This window comes from Eptesicus fuscus, chromosome 23, assembly GCF_027574615.1.
Source record: "Eptesicus fuscus isolate TK198812 chromosome 23, DD_ASM_mEF_20220401, whole genome shotgun sequence".
Lineage (NCBI taxonomy): Eukaryota > Metazoa > Chordata > Mammalia > Chiroptera > Vespertilionidae > Eptesicus > Eptesicus fuscus.
In genome coordinates, this window is record NC_072495.1 from 27,028,452 (window position 1) to 27,056,365 (window position 27,914).

At 58.7% G+C, this 27,914-nt stretch overlaps 1 protein-coding gene across 1 annotated transcript; it reads left to right on the plus strand.

Annotated features, from left to right (window-relative positions):
• The first annotated feature begins 845 nt into the window (after window positions 1-845).
• On the plus strand, window positions 846-27,719 carry UPB1 (beta-ureidopropionase 1). Its single transcript, XM_054712668.1, has 10 exons — window positions 846-949; window positions 5,050-5,221; window positions 9,356-9,443; window positions 15,076-15,170; window positions 18,712-18,873; window positions 20,923-21,092; window positions 23,827-23,908; window positions 24,811-24,853; window positions 25,942-26,096; window positions 27,581-27,719. Exons 1-10 carry the CDS (start codon window positions 846-848, stop codon window positions 27,662-27,664), a joined length of 1,155 nt encoding a protein of 384 aa, XP_054568643.1. The 3' UTR covers window positions 27,665-27,719.
• The last annotated feature ends 195 nt before the right edge of the window (window positions 27,720-27,914 follow it).

A 27,914-nucleotide genomic window follows, 5' to 3' on the forward strand; every position in this document is an offset into this window, starting at 1 on the left:
GCGCCCAGGCCGCCACCCAATGACTCTGCCCTGACCCCGCCGGAGCCATTCCTTCAACAACCTCGTCCTGAGGGCCACGGCCCTGCAGACACCGGCAGATCCGACCCCGGAGGATGCACCAAGGGCTCGCGGGGCCCAACTTTCCCGGTCGCGGTGGGGAGAGGCCCTGCCCACGGGCTGCGGAGCCCGGCCCGCCCTTTACCTCAGACCCGCCGCCCGCCTCACCTCCGCTCCCGGTGGTCGGTCCCGCCCCGACATCTCGGGGCAGGTGAGAGGTGGAACCGGAAGGCGAGCGAGAGCCCCAGGGTGAGGGGACTGGACCGCAGCGACGGAGGCACCGGGGGCGTGAGCCTCCCCGGGCGGAGCGGCTGAGGGGGCGTGGCCTGGCGCGTGCCTGAGGAGGCGCGAAGGGCAGGGGGCGTGTCCCGCGGTGGAGGGGCGTGTCCGGCGCGTGCGGCCGGAAGGGCGGGGGGGCGGGGCCAGCCGCGAAGCTCTGGAGCGCTGATTGGCTGCGCGCTGCGAAGGCGCGAGGAGGGGCGTGTCCCGGCGCGTGCCGAAGGAAGCGCGAAGGGTAGGGGGCGTGCCCCGCGGTGGAGGGGGCGTGTCCGGCGCGTGCCGAGGGAGGTGCGAAGGGCAGGGGGCGGGGCCACCAGGGAAGCTCTGGAGCGTTGATTGGCTGCGCGCTGCGAAGGCATGAGGAGGGGCGTGTCTTCAGGGAGCTCTCTGGGGGCAGAAGGGTAAAGCATCGAGGGGGAGGGCACGTCTGTGGACTTGGTCATCTCCTCCTCCTCCTGCTCCCCGCCGGGGGTAAAGGGCAGGCAGTTTGGGCCTGGACATCTCCAGCCATGGCGGAGCCTGAGTGGGAGTCGCTGGAGCAGAGCTTGGAGAAGCACCTGCCGCCCGCAGACTTGAGGGAGGTGAAACGCCTTCTCTATGGCAAGGAGACCAGGTCTGGAGCCCAGAGGCTGGGGGGCGGGGGGCGGGAATGTACCTTGGGGCCGGCGAGTGTGGGGAATGTGGGCCCGGGGACCAGGCCGCTGCTTCAGGATCTGCAGGGGCGGGAACGAAGTCCCGAGAGGCAAGCAGAGACCATTAGAAGTTTAGATGTGCCGGCTCTGGGCCGCTCGGGGGCCAGGCAAGGCTGGCGTGACCTTTCCGAGCCACTTCTCCCCCGCTGTTGCCCGGAACCGGAAGGGAAAGGACGGGTATTTTGCTCCCTGAGGCTTTCTCTGTGGCCACCTCACTCTCCTTCCTCGCTTCCAGTGATCAGGACTCTGCCCAGAGCCTGTACTCTGGTGTCTGTGCTGGTCAGAGCCTCCAGCCGGAGCCCCCGCAGGTCACCTGGTGGCCCAGCCCCAGCCCCTCCTTGGGGCAGGCCTCTGGCGTCCCCTGGAGGTGGAGGCCTGCTGAACCTGGGGGGTCAGGGAACCCTTCCCACTTGGCAAGCCATGGGAGTTGGTGACTACGCTCAGTGCAAATGTTTTCCCACTCGCAGTGTCCTGGGCGTTCTGAGGGCATTGCCCTGCTGGACCCTGGGTTTACAAAGGCGGAAGACACTGCCCCTTCCCCCCCCCCCCACCCCGGGTTCTCTTCATTCCCCTTTTCTCGAAGCAACCGGAAAATGTAAACCATAGCCTATTGCTCCTTTGCTTAAAGGTCTCTACGGGATTTCCATGACTCTTTGCAATGAAATCCAAACTCTGACTCACGGTCCTTTCACTTCCTTGCCCATTGGTGGGCTCCCTGGCCTTGGCAGTGACAGGAAGGCAGGAACCTGATCAGCTCAGCAGCAACGTGAGGGTGTGGACTGGATCGGCGGCTCCCTGCTGCCCAGGCTGTGGCCTTGCTGCAGGGAGACCAGGCCTCCCATCCACAGGTGTTTTCATTGCCAGCGGGAGGTGGAGGAGGACAGCGGCCTTTGGGGGTGGGGGTGGTACAGAACTTGGCCAAAAAGGCCGCTTCAGACCCAAAGAGGACGCCAGGACCGGGTGACCTCCGAGGCCCCCCCCCCCCCCCCCCCAGTGTGCTCATGCGGGAATACCACTTTCCACCAGCCCTGTCGGGGCTGGCCACAGGGGAGGCTCCCAGACGTGTCCAGGTGTCTTAAAGCAAGGGGCACCTCGGGCTGCTGTGCGAGGGATGAGAATAGGTTTGTGGGTTTTTTGTTTTGTTTGGGGGGGGGGGGCTTTTTTCAGCCTTGTTGAAACAAGGCCACCAAAAATGTTGGTTGCTCCCCCCCCCAAAAAAAAATTGGGTGGGTCATCCCTGGAGTTCAGGATGGGGGCTGAGGGGTAGGATGGAGCGGGGGGTTCATTGTTCATTTGATGTCGTTTTTCACTGTTCGATTCCCCCCATGAGCACGTGTTTCGTTTGTAACAAAGCTCTCATCTAATTATTTCCAACGCGGGGAGAGGGGACGTTCTAGAAGCGAGAGGCTGCTGTGGAGGCGGGAGTTGGGCCCCGGCCTGTGCCATGTGCCTGGACCCCGGGTGGAGAGGTAGGGGCCGGGAGAAGGGCCTGGAAGGTGCTGGGGCCAGGACAGGACATGAGGGGCTTTCCTCCTTGAAGTTAGAGGCGAGCCCAGGAGGGGTGGGGGCCTTCGTAGCAGGATGTGGGGTGGCGGGCAGACCCCCAACTATAGGGACCAAGGGAAGGGGTGGGCAGCACAGGTCCTCCTCCTCCCCCGCCCCCCCCCCCCCCCGCCTTTGTGTGAGGTTGGGGCTCATTTGCTGGTCTCTGCCCTTCCTCGGTGGTGGCTGAGCTGCGCCCCACCACGCCGCCAGCCACACCCTCGGTGGGCACAGCACCTGTTTTGAAGGAATGGGGCTCAAGGGTTGAACGGGTTCTCCGAGGCTTGGCGACGAGCCCCCTGGATAACACCAGGGCGGGGAGATCTTGCTGTGGGGGAACGTTGAGGACAGGTAGAGCCCCAAGAAAGCGGAGGGGCCTGGCCCGCCTCGCCTCAGGCCTAGGAGAGAGAGTGTCTGCAGGGACTGAGGGCTGGAGGCGGAACTCAGCAGAGACGGCGAGGAGGCAGGAGGCGGTGGCGGGAGAGGGGAGAGCAGGCAGCTGTGGGCAGTGGATCGGCGGAGGGGCATCACCAGGTGATGGTGATAGCCGGGCTGCAAACCCGAGACCAGACCCCCTCCACCTGCTCTCCTCCTGGCGGGAGACCCACAGCGGGGTGCGGCTCCCTGGCGTGGACTTAGGCTGATGGTCACGGCCTTCTCCGTCCACCGCGGGGCCTGGTCCTGGGGCTGAGCCCGCGCGATGGAGGGGCCCCTGCGGGGGGGAAGGACCGGCTCCGAGGCAGTCACGGCGAAGGGGGCGAGGTGTGGGCACCGCTGTCATTTCTGAGCTGCGAGGAGAGGAGCTGATTGGCAGGGGCGGAGCCCGTCCCCGAGCTGTCAGGCTGTCAGGTGGGAGCTGCCTGGCAGGGGCGGCAGGGGCTTGGCTGACAGGCCTGTGATTTTGAAAGAAACCTCTTGAAGAAAGTGACTTCAGGTGGGAGGGAGGTATTATTATTAGATAATGGCTGTCAGGTTGTTTTTTGATGTGTTCCCTGGGTATTTCATAACCGCCGCGTCCCTAGATGGCAAGGCCTCCCCGCCGGGGCCTCGCCGCAGGCCGCAGGTGCTTGCCATGGGGCCAGCGGGCGCTCCCGGCGGAGGCCTCGTCAATCATCCGCCGGCCTTTGTTCATAAACCACAAACCTGGGAGCGCTCGGGCCTTTAGCCCGGACACGTGGGCCCTCGCCGGCCCACCCAGCACTGAGCGGGGGACCGGCCCCCGAAGGAGCAGCAGCAGACAGACGGCGGGAATCCCGGGAGACTTGCAGTCCTCGGTGTGAGGCCACAGGGCCCTCTGTCCCGCTCTCAGTCCCGGCCTCCCCACCCAGCCATTCCCTGAGCCCGGTTCTCAACAGCCCCCGTCTCTTATCACGGCGCACCTCCCCCCAGGCTCAGCAGAGCCTCTGATTCCAGTCCACAGGCATTTTGGGGAACCCATTTCCTCGCTCCTATGCTGATGGCCGAGGCTCCTCTCCCCCTGATTTCAGCCACTCCAAAACCCCAGGTCCTGACCGGCTCCCTGCCGCTCCCCTCCCCGCTCCCTGGGCCAGGTCTGACCTCTGCCACCTGCCGGAATGCCCCAGTGACCGGCAGCCTTAGTCCCCACTCCGGGCCGGGTCCAGGCCCTCCCCCTCCTCCAGGCCCCACTCCAGTCCCCACACGTGCGCCCTGCCATTGGTCTGCTCTGTGTGCCTGCTTTTTTCTTTAAATATATTTTTTTAACCTTTTGCACTTGGATGTCGAGATTAAAATTACTCTTTGAATGTATCAATAATTTGAAATATTAAAAAATCCAAATAAATAAGTTTGTATGAAAGGAAACTCAAGTTTTTTATTCTACTGCCGCACTTTGTAAAATCTGGGGTATTTAAAAAATTAAATCCCGAGTAGAATAAAGGAATCGAGAAAAAAGCAAGCGAGTGCAAAGGGTTAATGGTTTCAGAGAGGAAGGGAGAGGGAGAGAGGAATAGAAGCATCAATGCTGAGAGAGAATCATGGACCGGCTGCCTCCTGCACGCCCCCCACTGGGGATGGAGCCCACAACTCAGGCATGTGCCCTTGACCGGAATCGAACCCGGGACCCTTCAGTCTGCAGGCTGATGCTCTATCCATTGAGCCAAACTGGCTAGGGCTCTGTGTACTTTCTTTTTTAAAAATTTTTATTTTATTTCAGAGAGGAAGGGAAAGGGAGAGAGGAATAGAAACATCAATGATGAGAGAGAATCATGGACCGGCTGCCTCCTGCACGCCCCTCACTGGAGTTCAGGCCTGCAACCTGGGCATGTGCCCTGACCGGGAATCGAACCGTGACCTCCTGGTTCATAAGTCGATGCTCAACCCCTGAGCCACGCCACCCGGGCTCTGTGTGCCTTCCTGCCAGGACACGTGACCTCTTCCCTGCCTGATGAACGACTGGGGTCGGGGGATTTTAATTCAGCGCGCATGCCGATCATCTCCCCTCTTCTCTCTGCCCATTTAGGAAGCTCGACCTGCCCAGCAGGGCTTTCGAATCTGCCGCTGAAGGGGACTTTGAGCTGCAGGGATACGCCTTCGAGGCGGCCGAGGAGCAGCTGCGGGGCCCGCGGACCGTGCGCGTGGGGCTCGTGCAGAACAGACTCCCCCTGCCCGCGGATGCCCCCGTGGCCAAGCAGGTGCGGCTGCTTTTGCCCCTAAATATACACCCGGGCCGGGCCCGCTCCGTGTTTGGGACACATCCACAGCCCCCTGCCGGCCACTTGGTCTCGGCCACCAGGCACATGGAGTGCCCAGACACCTCTGCCCTGACCTGTCCCCATCCCTCTGCCTGTGTCTCCCTCTCGCTCTTCTTTTTCTTCTGCCTCCTTCCCTTTCTCTGCCTCCTCTCGCTTCTCACCTCCACCTTTCCACCTCCACCTCTGCTTCCTCCATTTCCCCTGGGGATGGAGTCCTGGTGGCTGGTTCGCACTGTCCACGGAACTCCGCCTCAGCCTCCCGCCAGCGCGCACCAGTCAGGACCCGCCCGCCCTTCTGTCCCCGAGTTCCTCTGCCTGGTCCCTCAGGCCGGGACTCTCTGTACCCAGGTGTCTGTCAGCTGACAGTGCCACGGGGTTGCGGGAATGTGAGAGGCGTTTGCTTATGAGCTTACAGGGGCTGTCAACGGGACGGCACCTTGTTTCCCTAAAGAAACCTGCCGGCACAGACGCGGGCGGTGTGCTGTGTACACGTCTTCGCAGCTTTCCTCCGGCTGCTCACACCGCCCGGCTCTCTGCAGAGGCGTCCTCCGGCGGCTGCATGCTCGGGATCCCTAGGGGTTCTCGAGACACCAGAGGTCAGCTGGGTTCCAGGTCCAGTTTCTGCATTGTCCTCACATCGGTTCTTCTTCTGCTTTTTATTATTATTATTAATATATCTTTATTGATTTCAGAGAGGAAGGGGGAGGGAGAGAGAGATAGAAACACCAATGAGGAGAGAGAATCATGGACCGGCTGCCTCCTGCACGCCCCACGCTGGGGATGGAGCCCGCAACCCGGGCCTGTGCCCTGACCGGGAATCGAACCCTGACCTCCTGGTTCTTAGGTTGATGCTCAACCCCTGAGCCCAGCCGGCCGGGCCTTCCTCTGCTCTGGTTGGATTAAAAGGTTCCTGATTTTCAGATGAGCTGATTGTCAACATGTCTCCTTGACGGCCCCAGGTTGTCAGGGGCAGGGGTGCTGGGCCACCCTAGCATCCCGCTCTGCACGCTGTCAGCCCCAGCAAACACCCGTGGGCCCGGGGGCGAGCCTTGCAGGGGAGAGAGCGCCGTGAAGAGTGCGTGCTCTCCCGGTGATCAGCGGCTTCCTGGGTCCCTTTCTCCGAGCAAACCCTGCTGACCGTCTCCGGGAGCCCGCCCTGGTGCTGGGGACACCGGGAAGGTGGGGACACGCCCCTCCTGGGGCCACGGGAGTGACAGGCGGCGGAGGAATGTGACGGCGCAATGGGAACAGCTCCGCCGCAGGGGCACCTCGGGACTCCCAGGAGACGCTCCCCCCCCACGGCGGGTGACACGGACAGCTCATCCAGGGAGGGGGGTGGAGGGGAGGGGAGAGCACACCCCTGGCCAAGGGCACAGCTGAGAAAGGCGAGTCATTCAACGATGAGCGACACACAGGAGAATAGAAGCCGCAGGCCCTGGCCGGTGTGGCTCAGTGGATAGAGCTTCGGCCTGCGGACCCCGAAAGTTCCCAGTTTCGATTCCGGTCAAGGGCACATACCTCGGTCAGGTTGCAGGCTCTTCCCCGGCCCGGGACCTGGTCAGGGCGCGTGCAGGAGGCAACCAATCGATGTGTTTCTCTCACACGGCTATCTCTATGTCTCCCTCTCTCTTCCACTCTCCCTAAAAATCAATGGGAAAATATCCTTGGGTGAGGATAACAAACAAGGTTTAGAAGTGGCAGGATAAGGCTTTCCTGAAGCCTGGAGTGTGGGATGGCGGGCGGGGGGCAGGGGCGAGGGAACAGTTAAACCAGGGGATGTCCTGAGTGTGGTAGGCCCACTGGGTGTACCCCCCACCCCCTATTCTTGCAGTAACCACCAACTTCATAGCAATGCATCCTTCTGGCAACCCCACGAGGCAGGCAGCGTGCTCCCCATTCTCCAGTCAGGTACACTGAGGCTGAGAAAGGCCGTAGCGAGGGTGTGAGGGACACCAGAGCCTCTGCAGCTCCCCCTTGTCATGTAGATTTTGGACCTGGTGACAGAATTTGCGGTCAGAACCTCCCGACCCTGCTCGCCCTCCAGCAGCTGACCCAGTCGGGGGGAGGGGTTGTGGTTCCCTGTGGGCGGGATGAGTTCTAAAAGGGTCTCCACCGATAGAACTCACGTGCTCTAATCCCCGGGTTTTATTTATTTTTAGAGAATTTTTATAAATTTAATTGAGCCCAAACTGACAACATTGCCAGGAAGCAAAATCGCAAATCTTGCCCCCCGAGAAGAACAATCCGCAGTTTGTTTGGGGCATTGGAAACTAAGGAGGGAATGTAAAGAGGGTCACGTGAGAAGGTGGGGGGAAGCAAGGCAGGAGCTGGACAGCAGTGTCGTCCCCGAGATTCCACTGAGCGGTCAGAGGGAGAGTCCTCTCAAAGACGGGCTCACCCAGACGCCCAGGGACAAGGACAGAGCGCAGGACTTGCTTACGACAAAGACGACCTTCTGCCGAGGAAGGGGTAGGCCTGAGGAGCGACTGCCAACCTGACCTGCCTAATTAGGAATTTGTGATCAGATCACCCTGTGAAGTCACTTCCCATAGAGCCCCTCTTTGCCCTCAATTCCCCCTTTTGGTTGTAAGTCAGTCGGAAGGAGGCACCGATGGCCCAGCTCTGGCTTGGCCCAGCTCTGGCTGGGATAGTGCGGACTCACAGCTCTAGGAAGTCTCATTCCTAGGAAGTCTTCATATCAACATCCTCTTGCTGACCTTTGGGGACGGGGCGGGCGATCCTGTCACCATGGAATGTGAGTTGAGGCACAATTTTCCCCATAAGGGCAAGGGCAGGTACATCATGATCTGAGTTTTGCTGTCTGTCTCATTTTTCTCTATTTTGCATCTAATATAACATTTACATAAGCCATAGCAAGAGTGTTAGCCGTTATCTTATACACACATGTTCAGTAATCCTAAACAGTTGGATTATATAGAAAAACCTGAAGAAAAATATAAGTATGATGGCTAATCATCAGTAGCAGGCAGAGAAAGACAGACAAAATAGTTTTTGAGTTCAACCTCAATCCATAGGTGTGTGTGCACACGCCTCGGCAGCGCCTTGGGGGAGCTGTCTACCTCTGATGCCCACAGCTTCCCGTCCTGGAGGAGACTCTGATGCCCCTGGAGGCAGAGGCAAGGTTAGGGGTCCATTCGGGTCAGGTGCCTGATAAGGTCCCTTCCGACCAGGTTGGAGAGTGTCTTTATTGGATGTCCTCTCCGAGTTCACCCAGTTTGACGCAGGGTGGGGCGCAAGGGGCCCGTGCTGGTACCTAGCACCGGGTCTGGGCCTGCGGGGTGGTCCTGGGTGGGCTTCTTTAAAATCCTGCCAGCAGCCCTAGCCGATTTGGCTCCGTGGGTAGAGCGTCCGCCTGCAGACTGAAGGGTCCCAGGTTCGATTCCAGTCAAGAGCATGTGCCCAGGTTGTGGGCTCCATCCCCAGGAGGGGGTGTGTAGGAGGCAGCCCATCAGTTATTCTCAGCATTGATGTTTCTCTCCCTCTCCTTTCCTCTCTGAAATTTAAAACACACACACACACACACACACACACATATATATATATATATATATATATATCCTACCTAATAAAATGATAATATGTAAATTACCATCACTCCGCTACGCCCACGATTGGGCCAGAGGGAGGTGCAGGGGGCGGGACTCAGGGTGGCCGGGGTAGCCGATTGGGCCGGCAGGATGCTGAGCTCACGTCGCCAGTGGTGGCGCGAGCTCAGTGTCTGCACCATGGCTGTGCTGCGGCACAGAAGGGGCCTCTGGGGCAGCAAGCTCACGTCCCGCCGCGGACCATCAAAAGCGGGGGAGCTGGGTGCACCAGCAGACAGGCACCCAGCTCCACCACGATCGAAAGCGAAAGCGTGTAGGGGACCCTACACGTGCATGATTCAATCATGCACTGGGCCTCTAGTATATATATATATCTTGCCAGCAAATGCCGATGTAAGAAACGTCCACATTTGTAGAGAATTTGTGAGTTTATTTGAGCCAAACTGACGATACTGCTGGGTAGTGACATCTCACACGCTCCCCTAACCCTCAATTTCTAAATCGCCAGGTCTCCGCCCTTCACAGACGCATCGAGTCCATCGTGGAGGTGGCTGCGATGTGCGGGGTCAACATCATCTGTTTCCAGGAGGCGTGGAGTAAGTGTCTCTGGTGGGGGGCGGGGCGGTGTGTGGGGGCTCTCAGCCGCCCTCAGGCAATGCTGCTCTATCTCCATGTTGATAGCGTCGGCTCCATGGTTTTTAAAGTCTCCTGTCTTTTCTCACCCACAGAAAGTTTCTTTGTCAACAAAACCAGGAACCCAGGAAGCCCAGCCTCTCTCCCTCCCTCTCACACGCCCCGTCTGTCATCTGGTCCTATCAGTCCTTCCTCCCAAATCCTTCTGAATCTGTTTGCACTTCTTCCTCCTTTTGTTAACCCTCACCCGAGGGGATTTTTCCACTGTATTTTTTTTTTTAATTTTATTTTTTAAGAGAGAGGGCCGGGGAGGAGCCTGCAACCGAGGTACATGCCCCTGACCAGAATCGAACCTGGAACCCTTCGGTCTGCAGGTCGATGCTCTGTCCACTGAGCTGAACTGGCCAGGGCCCCTCCGCCTTAGCACTGCCCAGGTCCCAGGCCCCAAGAGCCAGCACAGTGACCTCTGTAATCACCTCCAGCTGCGCTCCTCGGGCCTGGGTTTCTTTCCCTGACAGCTTTCAGTTCCCCTGGAATTGGCTTTGTTTTCTGCGTACTTGCCGCAAATTCTACCCCAACTCGCTGCCAGTTTCTTCAAGCTGTCTGTTGGCTTCATCTCCTGGAAGGCACGTGTCCCACGGCCTTCTGACTCTCTCGGGTCTGAGCTGGGCATCCCCTCTGCTGGCCAGGGTCATCCTGGGGTTCCCCATCACGGTCATCCTGGGGAGTCCCTTTGCCTTGCTCTTGTATTCTCCCCTCCCACACCTTCCTCTTTCTTGGTTTGCTTTGCTCCTTCATTTAGGTGGAGTACAGTTGATCCTTGAATAATGTAGATTTGAACTGTGAGGGTTCCCTTATACATGGATTTTTTTTTTCCATCTAAACAGGCAACCTAAACTTACAGTATCAATAAATACAGCACAGTACAGTCCTACAAATATATTTTTTCTTTTCTTAATAACATTTTCTTTCTCTCTAGCTTACGTTATTGTAAAAATACAGTATATAATACATATAGCACACAAAATATGTACGAATCGGCTGTTTATGTTATCGGTAAGGCTTCTGGTCAACGATAGACTATCAGTCATTAAGTTTTGGGGGAATCAAAAGTTATACACAGGTTTTCAACTGCTGGAGGGGTTGGTGCCTCTAACCCCTGTGTTTTCAGGGTCAACTGTAGCTCCCTGAGAAAGAACACATAGGAGGTAACCTTTTGGGGACCTTTCTCCTATGACTTGGTTGATAGTTTGGTTGGGTATAGAATTCTAGGTCAGCAATCATTTTCCTTCAGAAGTTTAAACACCTCGCTCCATTGTCTTCTGGCTTCAGGTAGTTTTCTCTAGAAGGTTGTAGGAGCTCCTCTTTCTCTCTGATTCTCTGAAATTGCATTATGATGTGCTGTTGTATCTATTTTCATCCACTGTTCTAAGCACTCCATGGGTTATTTCAGTCTAGAAATTTGGGTCCTTCAGATCTAGGAAATTTTCTTACATTGTTTCATTAGTGATTTTCTCCCCTCTTTTTTTTCTCTGCTTTCTTCCTGATATCCTGCTATTAGGATATTGGAACTCTGGGCTCAATCCCTATATTTATTTATTTATTTATTTATTATTTATTTTACATCTCTTTTTTCCCCCCTCAATTCTCTGGTAGATTTTACCTAATTTGTCATTCAGCCTGCTATTCAGTCTTTGGTTTCTGCTCTCATATTTTGAGCTTATCAGAGTTCTTTTGGTCTGAAAGTTCCTTTTTTATCACGTCCTGTTTTTATTTTATAATTGCAGTATCTTCTCTTATCTCTGAAGATATTAAGAATTATTACTTTTTTCTTCCTCCAGAGTCCCTTCTTACTCCTTTGGTCTTTTTCCCCCCCCAATGGGTTCTATTTTAAGACTTGGGGGTGAACAGGCTGACTGCAGTCTCGGAGCTTGCAGGAGGGTTTCTTCATCGAGCTTCATGGGAGGGTGACCCAGTTCCGCTATTGGTTACGCAATCCCCCACGGTCCTGTCTCCAGGTCATTCTCTTCGGGCCGGTCAGATGCTCCGGAGAAGATCCCTCTAATCGCCTGCCAAGGAGAGAAGGAGAACAGGGGTCCAGAACACTGGTGTTTACTTAACCCCTCTGTTTTGGACACGATGCCGTTCTCTGTCCTGGTTTCCCCAGGGCCAGCGACCCTCTGCCCAACTCTCTCCGGAGAATGAGCCCGTCGTGGCCTTCTGCAGGGCGGGCGGGGCGCCTCCCGGCCTCTCCTCGTAGAGGCTGGATCTGGGCCTCCAACTGCTTCTTAAACAGACTTGCAACCACTCCTGCTGGTTTGTCACCCTCCCCGCCTCCCGACCTTCAGGGCCACGCGGCGCCCCTGGCTCCTGAGCTTGCGAGGGGCCGGAGGTGGAGGGCAGGGTGCCTCCTGGGCTCCTCCATGGCCGGAGGGACTCCGTTTTCTGTCCTCTGAGATGTCCTCTCGGCCTCCTAGATGTTGTGGCTCTGGTGCCTCTCCCAGGGCCCCAATCTTGGTGGTTTCGATCTTCACATGAAAATCCCTGTTCTGCCACGCGGGTGGGGTTTCAGGAAAGGGTCACGGTGCGAGTCCAGCCTGCCGTCTGTACCCAGGCGTTTCTCTCAGGGTTTTCACATTTCTGGTTACGTCAATTCCGATTTTCCTGACCCTTCCATTAGACTGCAGGCTGCGCGCGGCCAGTCTGGGTGTCGCTCGGTCACGTCATTGTACGATGGGCCACGTTCTGTTTATTCATCCCCCGCCCCGTGTTTCTCTTCGGTGGCTCGAACAATCCCGGTGTACGACAGACACTAAACAGTAGTCATTGGATGGTTTAACCAACGCTCTCCCTTCTCTTGGATCTGGAAAACTCCCACTCATTTATCACAGCTTCGCACAGGCCCTGGGGACTCCCCGGCACAGAACAGGGCATTCTGTGGTGTCCTGCAGCCCCCCCCCCCCCCAGGTTATACTTCAGCTGCTCTGTCGAGGCTGGCAGCTCCTGCGGGCAGGGCCAGCTCTAAGCTCACCGCCTGACTCTGGGAGGGTTGGTTCAATGAATGGGGAACCCCCTTCCCCTCGAATTGGAAACTGTACTTGGGACTTGGCAGCCAGCCCCCCTACCCCCCCACCTCTGTCCCACATCCTTCTTTGGAAAGTTTGTTTACATGGCGGTGGTTGTGTAAACAGGAAACGAAGCCATTAAAATGGGAAGAGCGGAGACGGAGAAATCGGGAGCGCTCCTCCATCTGACATGAAGTCGGAAGGGAGGTGTTATTCTCTTGGGGCGCCGAGTCTCCCCTAATGCTCTGAAAGCTGAGAAGGAATGCTCATTAAGGACGGGTTTGCTGTCAACAGCTCCTCTGTTGGCTTCCTCCCGACAGTTCATCTCTCTTCGCTGAAGAGGAGCCTGGGGAGTCGTGAGCCTGCCGCCAAGGCCCCCACCGGGCTGCTGCTGGCAGAGCCTCCTGCCCACTTAGGCACCTCCCTGGCCACCACCCCTGGCTGCTGAGAGGGGGCGGTGCCACCGGTGGCCTCTTTGCACTTGACACTGTCTTCCTCCCAGGCTTCCTGGGACTGGAAGGAATGGGGGTGCTAACAATTCTCTTCCTTCTCCGTGGACCGGTGTCTGCATTTTAACCGGTATGCGGATTAGCTAGTAACCGGTTAAGAATGCGGATTAGCTGGTAACCGGTTAAGAATGCGGGTTTGTAATAAAAGAAGACACAATAATTTCAAGAGAAACATCAAAAGTGCTTTATTCAAAGTAATGTCCATCGCTAGCCACACATTTCCCCCATCTTTCAGGTCATTTGTGGATACCGTCCCAACAGAACTTTTCTTGTTTTGAGGCAGACCATTCAGAGACCCCATTGTCCACTTCTTCGTACGTTTTGAAGTGCTGCTCAGACAGTGCGTGTGCCATCGATCGGAACACGTGGTCATCTGAAGGAGCAAGGTCTGGTGAACACGGCGGGTGGGTTCATACTTCCCAGGCAAGATCTTTTTCTTTTTTTTTTAATATATTTTATTGATTTTTTATTGAGAGGAAGGGAGAGGGATAGAGAGTTAGAAACATCCATGAGAGAGAAACATTGATCAGCTGCCTCCTGCACATCCCCTACTGGAGATGTGCCTGCAACCAAGGTACATGCCCCCGACCGGAATCGAACCTAAGACCCTTCAGTCTGCAGGCCGATGCTCTATCCACTGAGCCAAACAGGTTAGGGCCAGGCAAGATCTTTTAACGTGGCTTTAACTGGTTTTGAAGTGTGTGCTGGTGCATCATCATGAAGCAAAATTACTTTGCCGTGTCTTCTGACCCATCTTGGTCATTTTACTTTCAAATCGTGGTTCAAATTGATTCTTTGTTGTCGGTAGCGATCAGTATTAACGGTTTCACCTGGTTTTAGAAGCTCATAATACACCACACCTTCCTGATCCCACCAGACACAGAGCAGTGTTTTTTTTTTCCGAAGCGATTTGGCCTTGCAGTCGATGTTAATGGTTGGCCTGGAACAACCCATGATTTTGTGCATTTGGGATTCTCAAAATAAATCCACTTTTCATCGCCAGTCACAGTTCGATGCAAAAAAAGACTTTTTGTGCTGTTGAAGCAACATTTTACTGGTGACTTTTCGGTTTTCCATTTGTCTTTCGTTCAGTTGATGTGGCACCCATTTTCCTTCCTTTAAATTCTTTCCCATTGCTTGTAAACGATCGGAAATTGTTTGCTGAGCAACGTGTAATCTTTCTGGGAGTTGTTTTTGAGTTTGACACGTATCTTCATCCAATAATGCTGGTCATTGTTGGTCTTCAAACTTTTTCGGTTGACCTGGACGTTCTTGGTCTTTCACATCGAAATCATCCCTTTTAAAGCGTTTAAACCAGCGCTCACACGTGTCTTGAGATGGAGCATGTTCACCGTAAGCTTCCCGAAGTATACGATCACTTTCAGCAGCACTTTTCAAAATAAAGTAATGAATTAAAACTTCCCGCAAATGCTCTTTTTTTGGGCACGAAATTCAACATTTTTAAATGTAAAAATATCTATGATGTTAACACCTTCAGAAAATTTGACATACGAGATTTTGAAGCTTGTTGTCAATACAACAAAATAGCATACATATCAAATCGCATCTATATCAGCATATGTGTAACTCCATCTATGGAAAAGAATCCGCATTATTAACCGGTTGATGGTTAATCCGCATCATTAACCGGTACACTTGGTATTCCTCCATCTGTGGGCCTTTGGTGGCTCCCCTCTCTCCGCTCGGTGCCCAAGGCTGCGGTGACACGGGAGGGTAGGTGTCTGTTCAAGTCCGTGCTGCAGTTGTTGTTAAGACTACAGGTGAGGCTTCTGGCCTCTCCTCGTTTTGCTATGAAGCCTGAAAGCTTAGGGTGTGTCCTTTGTCCAGAGCTGGGGGCGGAGGGTGGGGAGGTCGGGGGTGCGGGGGGGGGGAAAGGGGGACTTGGAAGCCGGCCCGAGGCGCTCAGGGCCGAGTGCTCTCGTGGGGACCCCCGCTGCCAGGCCAAGGCGCTCCCGCGGAGGCCCTGAGCACAGGTGCGATGCCAGCCTCTCCTCCCGCAGCCATGCCCTTCGCGTTCTGCACGAGAGAGAAGCTCCCGTGGACGGAGTTTGCCGAGTCAGCCGAGGACGGGCCCACCACCAGGTTCTGCCAGAAGGTAGGACGCCACCTGCTCCCCGGCGGCAGCTGCCAGACACGTGCCGGGCGCAGAGCGAGGCCCCCGCTGCTGGGCGTGGCCCCCACGGGGAGCACCTGCCGGCTGTGGTGGTGCCAGATCAGATTAGATAAGGCTGTTTACTGCCCTTTTTTAAAAGTTGTACTTTCGCTTAAAATCACGGCGTTTCGGAGCCAGAAGAGCCCCTGATGGCCTTTTCCGGGAAGGGAGCCTCAGCCAGGGGAGGGCGGGTGGGCCGGGGGACCCCGTGGCAGGCTCTGCAGCGGCACGTGGCCGAGCTGGCACTCGGGGGCCAGGGACAAAGTGGGCCCTTGCCCAGCCCTCGGCGCGTCCGCCTGCTGTCTGCCTGGGCTCCGTAAGCCTCTCCGGTGGCCCGTCTTCCTCCACGTGGAAACTGGCTTTCATTTTTCCTGATTAAAACCTCATCAGACGTGTTGTAGGGCCTCGTTTATGTGAAATGTCCAGAGTAAGCAAATCACGGCGGCAGGAAGCAGATTAGTGGTTGCCAGGGGCTGGACAGGGAGGGGGTGGAGAGCGACCGCTAATGCGTCTCGGGTTTCCACTTGAGGTCATGAAAACGTGCTGCCGTTGGATTGTGGTGGCGGTCGCACAACTGCGCCTGCACCGAGACCACCGAGGGGCACGCTGGGAGAGAACGGGTTTTATGCTCTGGCAACGGGGTCCTCGGGAAACTGCTCCCCAAAGCACCTTACGATGCAAACAGGAGCTCATCCCCACGAGGAGAGGCCAAATGCCTTTCATTCTCAACTGAAGAGAACTCCTCTCCTTCCTCCCCAGCCCATTTCAGAGTGTCTACGTATTTTGGGGGGTTTTCCGAGCAGAACTGTAATCATGGTGACTCTGTCAATACTTCGTTGTGATTCCAAACACTAGTGTTCTGGGGGGGATCTCTCACCCACCACGTGGTTGATTCTATGCTGTGGGAGGAAAGAGGGCCGGGCTGGTTAGGAGGCGACTGCAGATGGCACGCCTGCACCAGGGCTGGAGGAAGAGGAGAGGAAGAGTGGGAACGAGAAATGGCACCAGGGGACACCTGTCTGCATCCAGAGGGCCTGGGGACTCATGGCACCGTTATATGGCTCATAGCATCACTTTCCCCCACTGTCTTTAAGGCCAGAGGTAATGACAGGCTAGTTAGAGTCGGAGACAAATGATTGGCTAGTTAGAGTCGAAGACAAATGATTGGCTACTTAGAGATGAAGACAAATGATTGGCTAGTTAGAGTCTAAAATAAATGATTGGCTAGTTAGAGTCTAAGACAAATGATTGGCTAGTTAGAGTAGAAGACAAATGATTGGCTAGTTAGAGTAGAAGACAAATGATTGGCTAGTTAGAGTAGAAGACAAATGATTGGCTAGTTAGAGTTGAAGATAAATGATTGGCTAGTTAGAGTAGAAGACAAATGATTGGCTAGTTAGAGTTGAAGACAAATGATTGGCTAGTTAGAGTAGAAGACAAATGATTGGCTAGTTAGAGTAGAAGACAAATGATTGGCTAGTTAGAGTAGAAGACAAATGATTGGCTAGTTAGAGTAGAAGATAAATGATTGGCTAGTTAGAGTAGAAGACAAATGATTGGCTAGTTAGAGTAGAAGACAAATGATTGGCTAGTTAGAGTAGAAGACAAATGATTGGCTAGTTAGAGTCTAAATAAATAATTGGCTAGTTAGAGTCTAAGACAAATGATTGGCTAGTTAGAGTAGAAGACAAATGATTGGCTAGTTAGAGTAGAAGACAAATGATTGGCTAGTTAGAGTAGAAGACAAATGATTGGCTAGTTAGAGTAGAAGACAAATGATTGGCTAGTTAGAGTAGAAGACAAATGATTGGCTAGTTAGAGTAGAAGACAAATGATTGGTTAGAGTAGAAGACAAATGATTGGCTAGTTAGAGTAGAAGACAAATGATTGGCTAGTTAGAGTAGAAGACAAATGATTGGCTAGTTAGAGTAGAAGACAAATGATTGGCTAGTTAGAGTAGAAGACAAATGATTGGCTAGTTAGAGTCTAAGACAAATGATTGGCTAGTTAGAGTAGAAGACAAATGATTGGTTAGAGTAGAAGACAAACGATTGGCTAGTTAGAGTAGAAGACAAACGATTGGCTAGTTAGAGTAGAAGACAAACGATTGGCTAGTTAGAGTAGAAGACAAACGATTGGCTAGATAGAGTAGAAGACAAACGATTGGCTAGTTAGAGTAGAAGACAAATGATTGGCTGGTTAGAGTAGAAGACAAATGATTGGCTAGTTAGAGTAGAAGACAAATGATTGGCTAGTTAGAGTAGAAGACAAATGATTGGCTAGTTAGAGTAGAAGACAAACGATTGGCTAGTTAGAGTAGAAGACAAATGATTGGCTAGTTAGAGTAGAAGACAAATGATTGGTTAGAGTAGAAGACAAATGATTGGCTAGTTAGAGTAGAAGACAAACGATTGGTTAGAGTAGAAGACAAATGATTGGCTAGTTAGAGTAGAAGACAAATGATTGGCTAGTTAGAGTAGAAGACAAATGATTGGCTGGTTAGAGTAGAAGACAAATGATTGGCTAGTTAGAGTAGAAGACAAATGATTGGCTAGTTAGAGTAGAAGACAAATGATTGGCTGGGGCTGTTCATCCCACCGGTCTCCAGGTCCGGATGATGCTCTCATTTGAGACAACGGAATTCGGTATCAGAGCCTCCTATGAATATCTGTATGACGTAAGGTGGTTCTTCTTCTTTTATTTTTTATTGTATTAAAAACACATAGCATGGAACTTACCATCTTAATCCTGTGTAAGTGTCCAGCTCAACATACACACTCCTGGTGCTGTGCATAAATCTCCAGAACTTCCCCCTCTCGTCAGTCTGAAACTCGTTCCCATGAACACTGCCCTCCGCCCGCAGCGGCCGGCAGCTGCGGTTTCCCTCTCCGCGTCCGGGTCTGCCCACTGTGGATCCTGCACGGGAGCGGGCTCCCACGGTGCGTGTTGGCCCTTTTGCCACGGGCTTATTTCACTTAGCGTGATGTCCTCGGGGCTCACCCATGTTGTAGCGTGTGTCAGGCTTCCCTCCCTTTTTAAGACTGAATGGTACTCCATGGTGTGGCCATACCCCTCACCCACAGGTGGGCACTGGCTTGCCTCCACCTTTTGGCTGTGGTGAGTCATGTTGCCGTGAACCGCGGTGTGCGAATAGATCTTCGAGCCTCTTCTTCCCGTGCTTTTGGGTCTCCGCCCAGGAGTGGAATTGCTGGATCCCGTGGCAATTCCATACCTTTCCTGTTTGAGGAACCGCCATGCTGTTGGCACAAGGGCGCACCACTTCACTCCCCCCGGCAGCGCACCAGGCAGCGGTGGCGCCGCGGCCCTGAGCTCGGGCCTCAGGCCGCACGGGCATCCCGTCCTCCCAGCGCCCAGTGCCGGCCCCGAGCGAGGCCAGTTATCTGGACGAAGCACTGACACGTTCAGTAGGAGCCCACGGCCGCTGACTGGGAAGTCGGACTCGGCCCCGTCTCTCATTCCCCAGCTGGCAAAGAAGCACAACATGGTGGTGGTCTCCCCGATGCTGGAGCGGGACGGGGAGCACGGGGACGTGCTGTGGAACACGGCGGTCGTCATCTCCAACTCGGGCGCCGTCCTGGGCAAGACCAGGAAGAACCACATCCCCCGAGTGGGCGACTTCAACGAGGTGAGCCGCCCCGACGGCCAGCCCCGCCTGCGCGCTCTCCCCTCGTCCAGCTCAGGGGGTCTCTCTGTCCGGAAGTTCTGTGCCGGGTCGTGTCACGTCATGTGACGCTAGCGCACAGTGGGGCTGCAGGGCTCGGGGGCCCTCCCCCATATAGCCCTGCATCACCTGAGTGCATAGGATTCGGGGGCGGGGGGACTCCCGGGAGAGGCCAAAGCACCTTTAGCACAGAGGCTTTTTATTTTTTAATACCACCTGATCGGGTTCCTGCCATTCTCCTTCGAAGGAAGTGGTATGAACAGTAAACCCAAAGCAGTCATGCACAGACGGGAGCCAATCCCTGCGGCCGCTTGCAGGCCGGGAGCTCCTCGCCTTTCTCGGTCTACCCTGGTGTGGAGGGCGGGTGTTGTCTGTGGTCACGTGGGAACCGAGAGAGCCACTGCCACGTGCTGGTGACACTGGGCGGTGTGTGCGGCTCTGCACGCGGGTCAGGCGGGGCCTCGTGCCTGCGATCAGGGGCTCAGTCGAGGGAGCTGTTTGGATTGGTTAATGCTGATCTGTGGTTGGTAGGATGGAGAGGGTGGGCCTACGAAGGAGGGACATGAACTCCACCCAGAACCCACGATCTGAAGTCTGAGCCGCCGTTCCGGCCGTGGCGGCCCCAGTCCACCGTGACCCTCCCTGACTGGGGGGGTCCAGCCGCTCTCGGCTGGTCAGGCAGAGGAGGAAGGACCCGCAGAGCCAGCGAGGTCCCCGGGGGAGAGGGAAGGCTCGGCGTTGCTCAGTGACAGCTGGCCGGGCCGGGAGATGTGCCCGCGCCTGTTTACCCTGGATTAATGGTTAGCTCCGAAGACAGGAAGGGCTGGTCTCACGCACCAGGATCTGCGTCAGCGTCCACCCGTGGGCACGCCCCGGTCGCTGCCCCTGCTGCGTGCTGAAATGAATGGGAGGGAGCGAAATGCTCCGGGACAGGTCGGCTTACGACCCCCGCCCTCCCTCCGCCCCCCACAGCGCCGGCCATGACAGTGTCCCAGGGCCAGCACCCGAGGGAGGGGGGAGGGACGGCAGGACGGCCTCCGCCTCTCTGCCTGTAGGGACCCCTCAGCCTGCCGGGAGCCCAGGGACTTGGCGGGGACGAGCGCTCTCAGGGTGGGAGTTCCAGGCTCAGAGTGGCCTTCGTGAGCTGGCAGGTCATGTGCCCACTGAGGCTCCCGCCTTCCCCCCGGGCGGGCGGGGTGCTCTCGATGAGCTCTGGTCCCTTCCGCTCTAACCTTTATGTTTTTAAAAAATATTTTTATTGATTTCAGAGAGAAGGGAGAGGGAGAGTGAGAGGGAGAAACATCAGTGATGAGAGAATCATGGATGGGCTGCCTCCTGCACGCCCCCCAGTGGAGATGGAGCCCACAACCCGGGCCTGTGCCCTGACCGGGAATCGAACCGTGACCTCCTGGTTCATAGGTCGTTGCTCAACCACTGGGCCACGCCAGCCGGGCTCTAACCGTTTTTATAGGAACATGTGACTGGTGAGGACATTGACCAGCTCACGTTGACCCTGACCAGTCCTCAGCCTTTCCTTGTACCGTGACCGGAACCCAACCAGTGCTGAGCCTGAGACCCTGAGGAAGTCGCTTTGGGTGTTTTCTGACGTCACACGGGGATGTCCCCTGGGTTGGCTCGTGGCTATTGTGTCTGGGGTTCTCTGTTTGTTGGTTTTGGAGGACATTGGAGTTTCGAACTTAAAGGAGAGCCACACCCAGAGGGTCACTTTTGGCGATATTTTGTGTGTTTTTTTCCTGCCAAGTCTAAGGCCAGGGAGACCTCCCAGCTCAGAGGCCTCCGCGTCGGGCCTGGCCCTGGCCCTGGCTGGTGTGGCTCGGCTGGTTGGAGCATCGCCCATGGACCGAGGTCCCGGTTGGATTCCCAGTCAGGGCACATGCGCAGGCCGTGGGCTCGATCCCCGGCCAGGGTGCGTGCAGGAGGCAGCGATGGATGTGTCTCTCTCTCTCTCCCTCTAAGAGGAAAAAGATCAACCCCCGGCCCTCTGTCTTCCAGTCCACGTACTACATGGAGGGGAACCTGGGCCACCCCGTGTTCCAGACGCAGTTCGGGAGGATCGCGGTGAACATCTGCTACGGGCGGCACCACCCCCTCAACTGGTTCATGTACAGCGTCAACGGGGCCGACATCATCTTCAACCCCTCGGCCACCATCGGGGCGCTCAGGTTCCCGGGCAGCGGGCATCTGGGAGGGCAGGGGGGCGCTCAGGTTCCCGGGCAGCGGGCATCCGGGAGGGCGGGGGGACGCTCAGGTTCCCGGGCAGCGGGCACTCAGGTTCCCGGGCAGCGGGCATCCGGGAGGGCAGGGGGACGCTCAGGTTCCCGGGCAGCGGGCATCCGGGAGGGCTGGGGGACGCTCAGGTTCCCGGGCAGCGGGCACTCAGGTTCCCGGGCAGCGGGCATCCGGGAGGGTCCTCGGAGGTGGTTTGGGGAACAGGCAGGTGCCACCACCAGGACGCCTAACAAATCTGAGCCTGGGACTGGGTGTTTATGTTCAACCAGCTTTTCCGTGAAACAGAAAACACACCAGCGCCGCCTGCCCGTTGCCGTCCCTCGGGCTGCCCTTGGTGAGGTGCTTTGTGCGATTCTGAGCCTGGAGGTGATAAGGACCCCACTCCCCCCCTAGTCATCAGGATTCACAAACCTTCTCCAGTGCCAGAGCAGGGGGTGTCTGGCCAGCGTCAGCTCCCCCCGCCGCAGCCCCTGTGCTGGGGGCGGGGGCCCCGCAGTGCCTAGCCTCTTGCCGGCAGCACCCAGTGCAGCACCCAGTGCACGGAGGGCAGGCTCCTGGGCACAAAGCGAGCGAGGGAGTCGGAGCGGAGGGTCCTTAACGCCCGCCCGGGCTCTGAACCTTGCTTTTAACCACAAAGCCTTTTCTTCTCTGTTGTTCATCCTCACCTGAGGGCATTTTCCCACTGATTGCAGAGCGAGGAAGGGAGAGGGAGAGACGGAGAGAAACTTCGATGTGAGGGACACATCGATGGGTTGCCTCTTGCATGCGCCATGACCAGGGCCCAGGACAGGGAGGAGCCTGCAACCAAGGTACATGCCCTTGACCGGAATCGAACCCGGGACCCTTCAGTCCGCAGGCCGACGCTCTATCCACTGAGCCACACCGACCAGGGCGTGACGTGCTTTTCTGATGAACTGAGTCACCCTGGCGGTCACACGCAGCCCGTGTGGTCGAAGCTCTGCCACATACGTGGGTTCATCAGAAAGCCGCTGCCCCCCCTCCCACCCCCCCCCCCGCTGCGTCCCGCCTCCCCCCTGAGTATTTTTAGGGGCTCGCGGGGCCGCGCTGGGAATACGGCAGATGTCCCCACGGCCCCCTGGGCTCCGTGTGACTCCCGCACGTGCTGGGCTCTCACGCACCCCCCGCTTCCTTTCCCTCGCTTGTTCTGGGAGCCCAAGCTCGCCGCCAGCTGTGGGTTTGAGTCCCACGCAGCACGCCCTCCCTGGAGAATTGCAGGGGAGATGTTTTATGCCGCTCGCCCTGCAACTGTCTGTTCCCTCCCTGCAAATGTCACTGACGGGCGTGTTTCTGTGAAAATCCTTTCTTCAGAGTTTTGTCAGCTCCGCGCAGCAGCTGGGGAGAAAGCAGCCAAATGAGTCCCCTCAATCAAGCCCGTGATTGTTGTTCGCCAGACGCGTGAATCCTCCTGAGCACGAGGCTGGCGACAGCGCCGCCCCCCCCCCCCTCCTCCCTGGTTAACCCAGGTGCGCGCTGACGGGAGAGAAGGTTCGGGCGTTCAGCTCCAGTCGCTCCGTCTTTCCGAGCGGGCATTATGCCTGTCACCCCGAGCCTCGGTGATGCTCCTCAGACAGGAGAGAATCAGCGGCCGGCGGGGCTCAGGGGCTGAGCGTCCACCCAGGAACCAGGAGGTCACGGTTCGATTCCCGCCAAGGGCACAGGCCCGGGTTGTGGGCTCCATCCCCAGTGTGGAGGCATGCAGGAGGCAGCTGGTCCATGATTCTCTCTCATCATTGGTGTTTCTATCTCTCTCCCTCTCCCTTCTTCTCTGAAATCAATAACAATATATTTTTAAAAAAGAGAGAGAGAATCAGCGGCCAGCAGGCCCACTGAGCGGGCCCACTGAGCAGACCCACTGAGCGGGCCCACTGAGCATGCCCACTGTAGTTGGCGCGGAGGAGAACAGGGTCTCCGGTTGGGGCCACGTCCCCTCCCCGTGCAGGTGCTGGACGGAGGGCAGCCCCCAGCTCAGCTGCGCGGAGGCTGCTCCTTCCTGGGCCGCCGAGAGGGCGGGAACCTCTGCTTAGAGACGGGGGTTCGGAAGGGGAAACCGGAAAGGCCCCGGGAAAGGGGCCCCGGGAAAGGGGAGGTGACACCTGCTGCAGGACCTCCCCCTCCCCCCGGCCCACACTCCCTCGGGGTCCCTGCTGCTTGGCCTGAGCGTCTCCCTGCGGGGCTGCTTTGCCAGCGACACAGAGGGGCGGGGGCGGGGGTGGGGGGTGGAGGGTGGGGGGAGAGGGGGGCCAGGGCCTTCGCAGGGGCTGTTTCCAGGTGAGGCTCTGCCCAGCCTGGGGGCGGGCTCCTCTCCGCCGGGAGGAGGGGGGCGGAGAAGTAACAGGTGTGGATCCTGCCACCAGCCCCTCTGGAAGCTTCGCCTGCAGGGTCATTCGGTCTCTATCTCCCTTCGAGGGTTTTCAGAAAAGGAAGCTGAGGCTCAGGGCGAGGTTTGACCCAGGGCTGCTCCTGCCTGCAGCCGGCCTCCCAAAGGCCGCCTGGGCCTGAGCATGGGGCCACCCACAGGCACAGCCGGTCTCCCTGGCTGTCCCTCCCCCTCCCCCCAAAGGCTGGGAAGGCGGGCAGGGCCACAGCTCGGGCCGGGCAGCCATGTGGGGGGAAGCGGCACCTGTTCCTCTCGTTCTTCTCTCCCAGCGAGTCCATGTGGCCCATCGAGGCCAGGAACGCGGCCATCGCCAACCACTGCTTCACCTGCGCCATCAACCGCGTGGGCAAGGTGAGGGCCCGCAGGGGTGCGAGGAGGGGACGGAGCCACGCGCGGCGGGCAGCCTGCGGGGAAGGGGTGCTGTCTGCCGCCGGGGACATGGCGCCCCTCTCCTCCTGCCCCTCTCTGTGCGCCTGGGGTCCCGGCCCCGGAGGGGAAGCTGCCTGCCCTGTGGTGGCGGTTTCCCCGCGGGCCCCACGCCGGATGGCCCTGGCCGCCACACACAGCGCATCCGTCACGGTCACCCTCCTCACGCTCCCCATCGGGGCGCACGCTCACCAGAACACTGTCTGAGAGCACCCAGGTCCCCACGGGAAAGGGGTCTCATCTGACAGCATAGAGGACCCGGGTGTTTCCGTTCACCTGCCGTGAGGTTCCCTTAGGCTCGGGGGAAAGACGGAAAACTGCGCGGACGGCCGCTCGCCGCCTCCCGGCCCCAGGATGGCGGGGGCAGGGGCGGGGGGGCCAGTTTCCGCCAGGAGGAAGGGGGGCGGGGTGAGTCACCCTGGCGGTCACACGCAGCCCGTGTGGTCGAAGCTCTGCCACATACGTGGGTTCATCAGAAAGCCGCTGCCCCACCCTCCCACCCCCCCGCTGCGTCCCGCCTCCCCCCTGAGTATTTTTAGGGGCTTCATCACGCCCGCAGCCAACCGCCCACCTCAGCCCCTCACGCCCGGGGCCTCCGCGGGGTCCCCCAGCACAGGGGCTCCTCCCGGGCCTGGCTGCGGGTTCCCGCTGCGGGCGGCCTGGCCTGCGTCCCGCCCAGCGCGGGCCTCAGCGGGTCGGCGATCAGCCCGCCCATGGCCCTGAGCGCCGGCCAGGCCGCCCACGTTAGCGCCCGACTCCGCCCCAGCCCCGGTGTGTGAGCAGAGCGGGTGCCACCTCCGGCCGCTCAGCGTGCTTTTGTCCCGCAGGAGTACTTCCCCCACGAGTTCACCTCCGGAGACGGGAAGAAAGGTACGCTCTGCCCCCCTCCACGGGCTGCAGGAGTGGGGGGGGGCCTCGCTTCTCCCGCTCTGCGCCCTCGGCTCCTGGCCACAGCGGGGCCGGTGTGCGGGGCATGCGCAGGCTGTCCTGGGCTTGTGATGGCTCCTTCCCCGTGGGGATCAGAGGGCTGATGGGACTCCATCCTTCCCTCCCTCGGGACTGGGGTGCCCAGACCCCACTTCCTCTCTCTCCTCTGTCCCTGTCCGCCCACCCCTGCCCTGAGCCGAGCAGGCACCCAGTCACTGGCGAGGATGGCCTTGGGGTCCTGGAATCCACACCGTGTCTCTGCTAGGAACCCCTCCTCCCGGTCCCATCTGCCTGGCCAGGAATGTGGGGGGAGAGGCCCCGCTCACTGAGGAGGGTCCCCTGGGAGGCTCAGGTTGTGCCCTGGGAAGCCCAAGGTGGCCGCGTGGGTTATTTCCAGGAAAGCCAACCCGAAGGGCCCCCGGAGCATCCCCCGAGGCCCCGACTCGGTCTCCCAGCCCCACTGCCTCCCAGCAGCCGGGGAATGGGAGAGGCTGGGAGGGGGGGAGGGGGAGAGGGGGGGGATGAGGGCCCCTGGGCGCCTGCTCTGCCCTGGTCCCTGCGGGGCCCTGCCCCCTCCCCCTGCTCCTGGCAGGCCTGTGGGGCGGGTGTCAGCCCACTTTCCTGGGGGGCAGGGTGGGGAGCGAGGGCACAGGTGGCAGCTGGCGGGGCCACCACAGGAAGCGGCCGCACAGGAGGCCCTGCAGAGCCCTCCGCTCCGTGGGCGGTGGGCGGCTCCGTGGGCGGTGGGCGGCTCCGTGGGCTGTGGGCGGCTCCGTGGGCTGTGGGCAGCTGAGGGTGGGAGCCAAGGCCTGACACTCCTCAAGGGGACACAGAAGGGACATGGTCCCGGTCCCGGAGGCAGAGGGGAGGGCTGGACCCTCAGGGCCGCAGGGGGGTGGGGGGAGGCAGGTCCTGGGGCCTCGGCGTTGGCAGAGCTGGGGAGGGCGTGCGTCCCCGGGGCCGGGCGTCTGTCCACGTGCCGCCCCGCTGTCTGCCCGCGAAGCTCACGCGCTCTCCGTGCTGCTTCCCAGCTCACAAGGACTTCGGCTACTTCTACGGCTCCAGCTACGTGGCCGCCCCAGACAGCAGCCGCACGCCCGGCCTCTCCCGCACCCGGGACGGGCTGCTGGTGGCCGAGCTCAACCTCAACCTGTGCCGGCAGGTGAACGACGTCTGGAACTTCAAGGTGGGTCCCGCGTCCCCCGCTTGAGCCCCCATCCTGCTCTCGGGCTGAGCACGGCAGCGGCGGGGTGGCCCTGGGGGACAGCCCGCGGGGGGCTCTGCGTGGAGCCCAGGGCTGGTCCCCGCCTCCTGCAGGCCCGGGCCTGCCCGCCGGCCGCTCACGTGGAGCCAGCCTCGGGTGAAGCGGGGCCCAGGCAGCAGACCTCAGCAGACCTCTCATCCGGTTCAGATTCCGGGCGCCGCGGACGCATTCATCTCGGTTTAACCTGTCGGGGCCTGAAATGGACCGGCTCCTCCGGTCCCGCTCCCTCCCGGCCGCTGGCACCACCACAAGATGAATGCGTGCGTCTGGCTCTGCCGTGGCCGGGTCTGCGGTCCAGGCCCGGACAGGGAGGGCGACGGTCGCGGAGAGGAGGGGAGTCGGGGCCGGGCTTGGCCACGTCCTCGCTCCGTCGCCGCAGCAGCCCCCCTATTCCCGGGCCTCGTGCTTCCATGTAAAATGAGGGGCTTCACGTGCACCCCGAGCAGCTGGACACCTAATACCTGTGACCCCAGGAATCAGGAGAGGCACGTAGGTGCCCCCCCCCCCGGCAGGGGGCAGTGGCAGCCGTGGCTGGGCCCCCGCGGAGGGCGGCCTGTCACCACGGCGCACACGGAGATCGCTGAGTCAGCGCGGGCAGTGTTTGCACCGACTCAGCACCCACGTGTAGGCAGATCGTACGTGCACGTGACTGTCCCGTTGTCATGCCTGAATGACTGCCCACGTGTCCAGGGGGAAGCAGGGCTCTGGGTCCAGCCAGACGAGGGCTCCCGTTGGCCTGACCTGGGTCCCGGGCATGTCCCCGAGTCTCAGAGCCTCGGCAGACGGACAAGGCATGGCCCCCGGCCGCCTCCCGGCCGCCTCCGCTCCCGGGAAGTTCAGAGAAGGGAGGCACCTGCCGATGAGGAGCTGGGACCCACAACCAGAAGAACGTTTGCTCCTTAGGGACTCTGAAAGCAGGCTTCCCAGGCTGGGTGATGGGCACAAGCTCCTTCGGGGCGGGGGGGAGGGAATGCTGGGGTGTGAGCAGCCTCCATCTGTGTCCACGATGAGGTGCCGTGTGGAGGGACGGACCCCCAGACCCAGAGCCAGGAGACCACGGTGCACGTCCCGTCCGGACGTCTCCACTCCTGGCTGGTGCCCCGGGCTGCGGGCTGCTCGCCTGGGGTCTGCAGGGCCACAGGGCCGTCCCCCTCCGGCCTCAGCGCAGGTCACAGCTCCGGGATGAACAGGACGGAGGGGCCGGGTGTGAGTCACGGCGGCATCGGGGATCTTCACCACAGCCCCGGAGTCCAGGCCTGGAGATCAGGCGGGTTGCCTCTGTCTTACAACCTGAACCTTCGGGAGGCATTCCTGTCCCCTGCTGCCCTCTAGTGGCAGGAGGTGGTGGCGCGTGCGAGGACATGTATAACCGGCACCTCTGAGGCACCTGCTCTGCTTCCTTCCAGATGACGGGCAGATACGACATGTACGCGCGGGAGCTGGCGGAAGCCGTCAAGCCCAACTACCGCCCCCACGTCGTGCGAGAGTAGCTGGCCCTCAGCCCTGCCCGCCCCGGAGGGCGCCTCTGCCCGCAGCCGGTCGGCAGGTGTGACCGTTCTTCTTGATGATGCCCTGATAACGTTGCTGTCCACATCGATCCTTAAACGTCCCGATGGTGAGGGTAGAATGAGGGGTGACTGCTTAATGGGTACAGCTTTCCTTCTGAGGTGGTGGGACTAAGTGCGTGGAACTGTGCGCTTTAATCCGGTTAATTTTCTGGTATGTGACTTGGGCCTCCGT

What these genes read in the sequence shown, in the direction of transcription:
- UPB1 (XM_054712668.1), top strand. Translation starts at nt 846, where the DNA reads ATGGCGGAGCCTGAGTGGGAGTCGCTGGAGCAGAGCTTGGAGAAGCAC. An exon ending in GCCACCATCGGGGCGCTCAG is followed by an intron (nt 21,093 to 23,826) that starts GTTCCCGGGCAG and finishes CTTCTCTCCCAG; the next exon opens with CGAGTCCATGTGGCCCATCG. An exon ending in ACGACGTCTGGAACTTCAAG is followed by an intron (nt 26,097 to 27,580) that starts GTGGGTCCCGCG and finishes GCTTCCTTCCAG; the next exon opens with ATGACGGGCAGATACGACAT.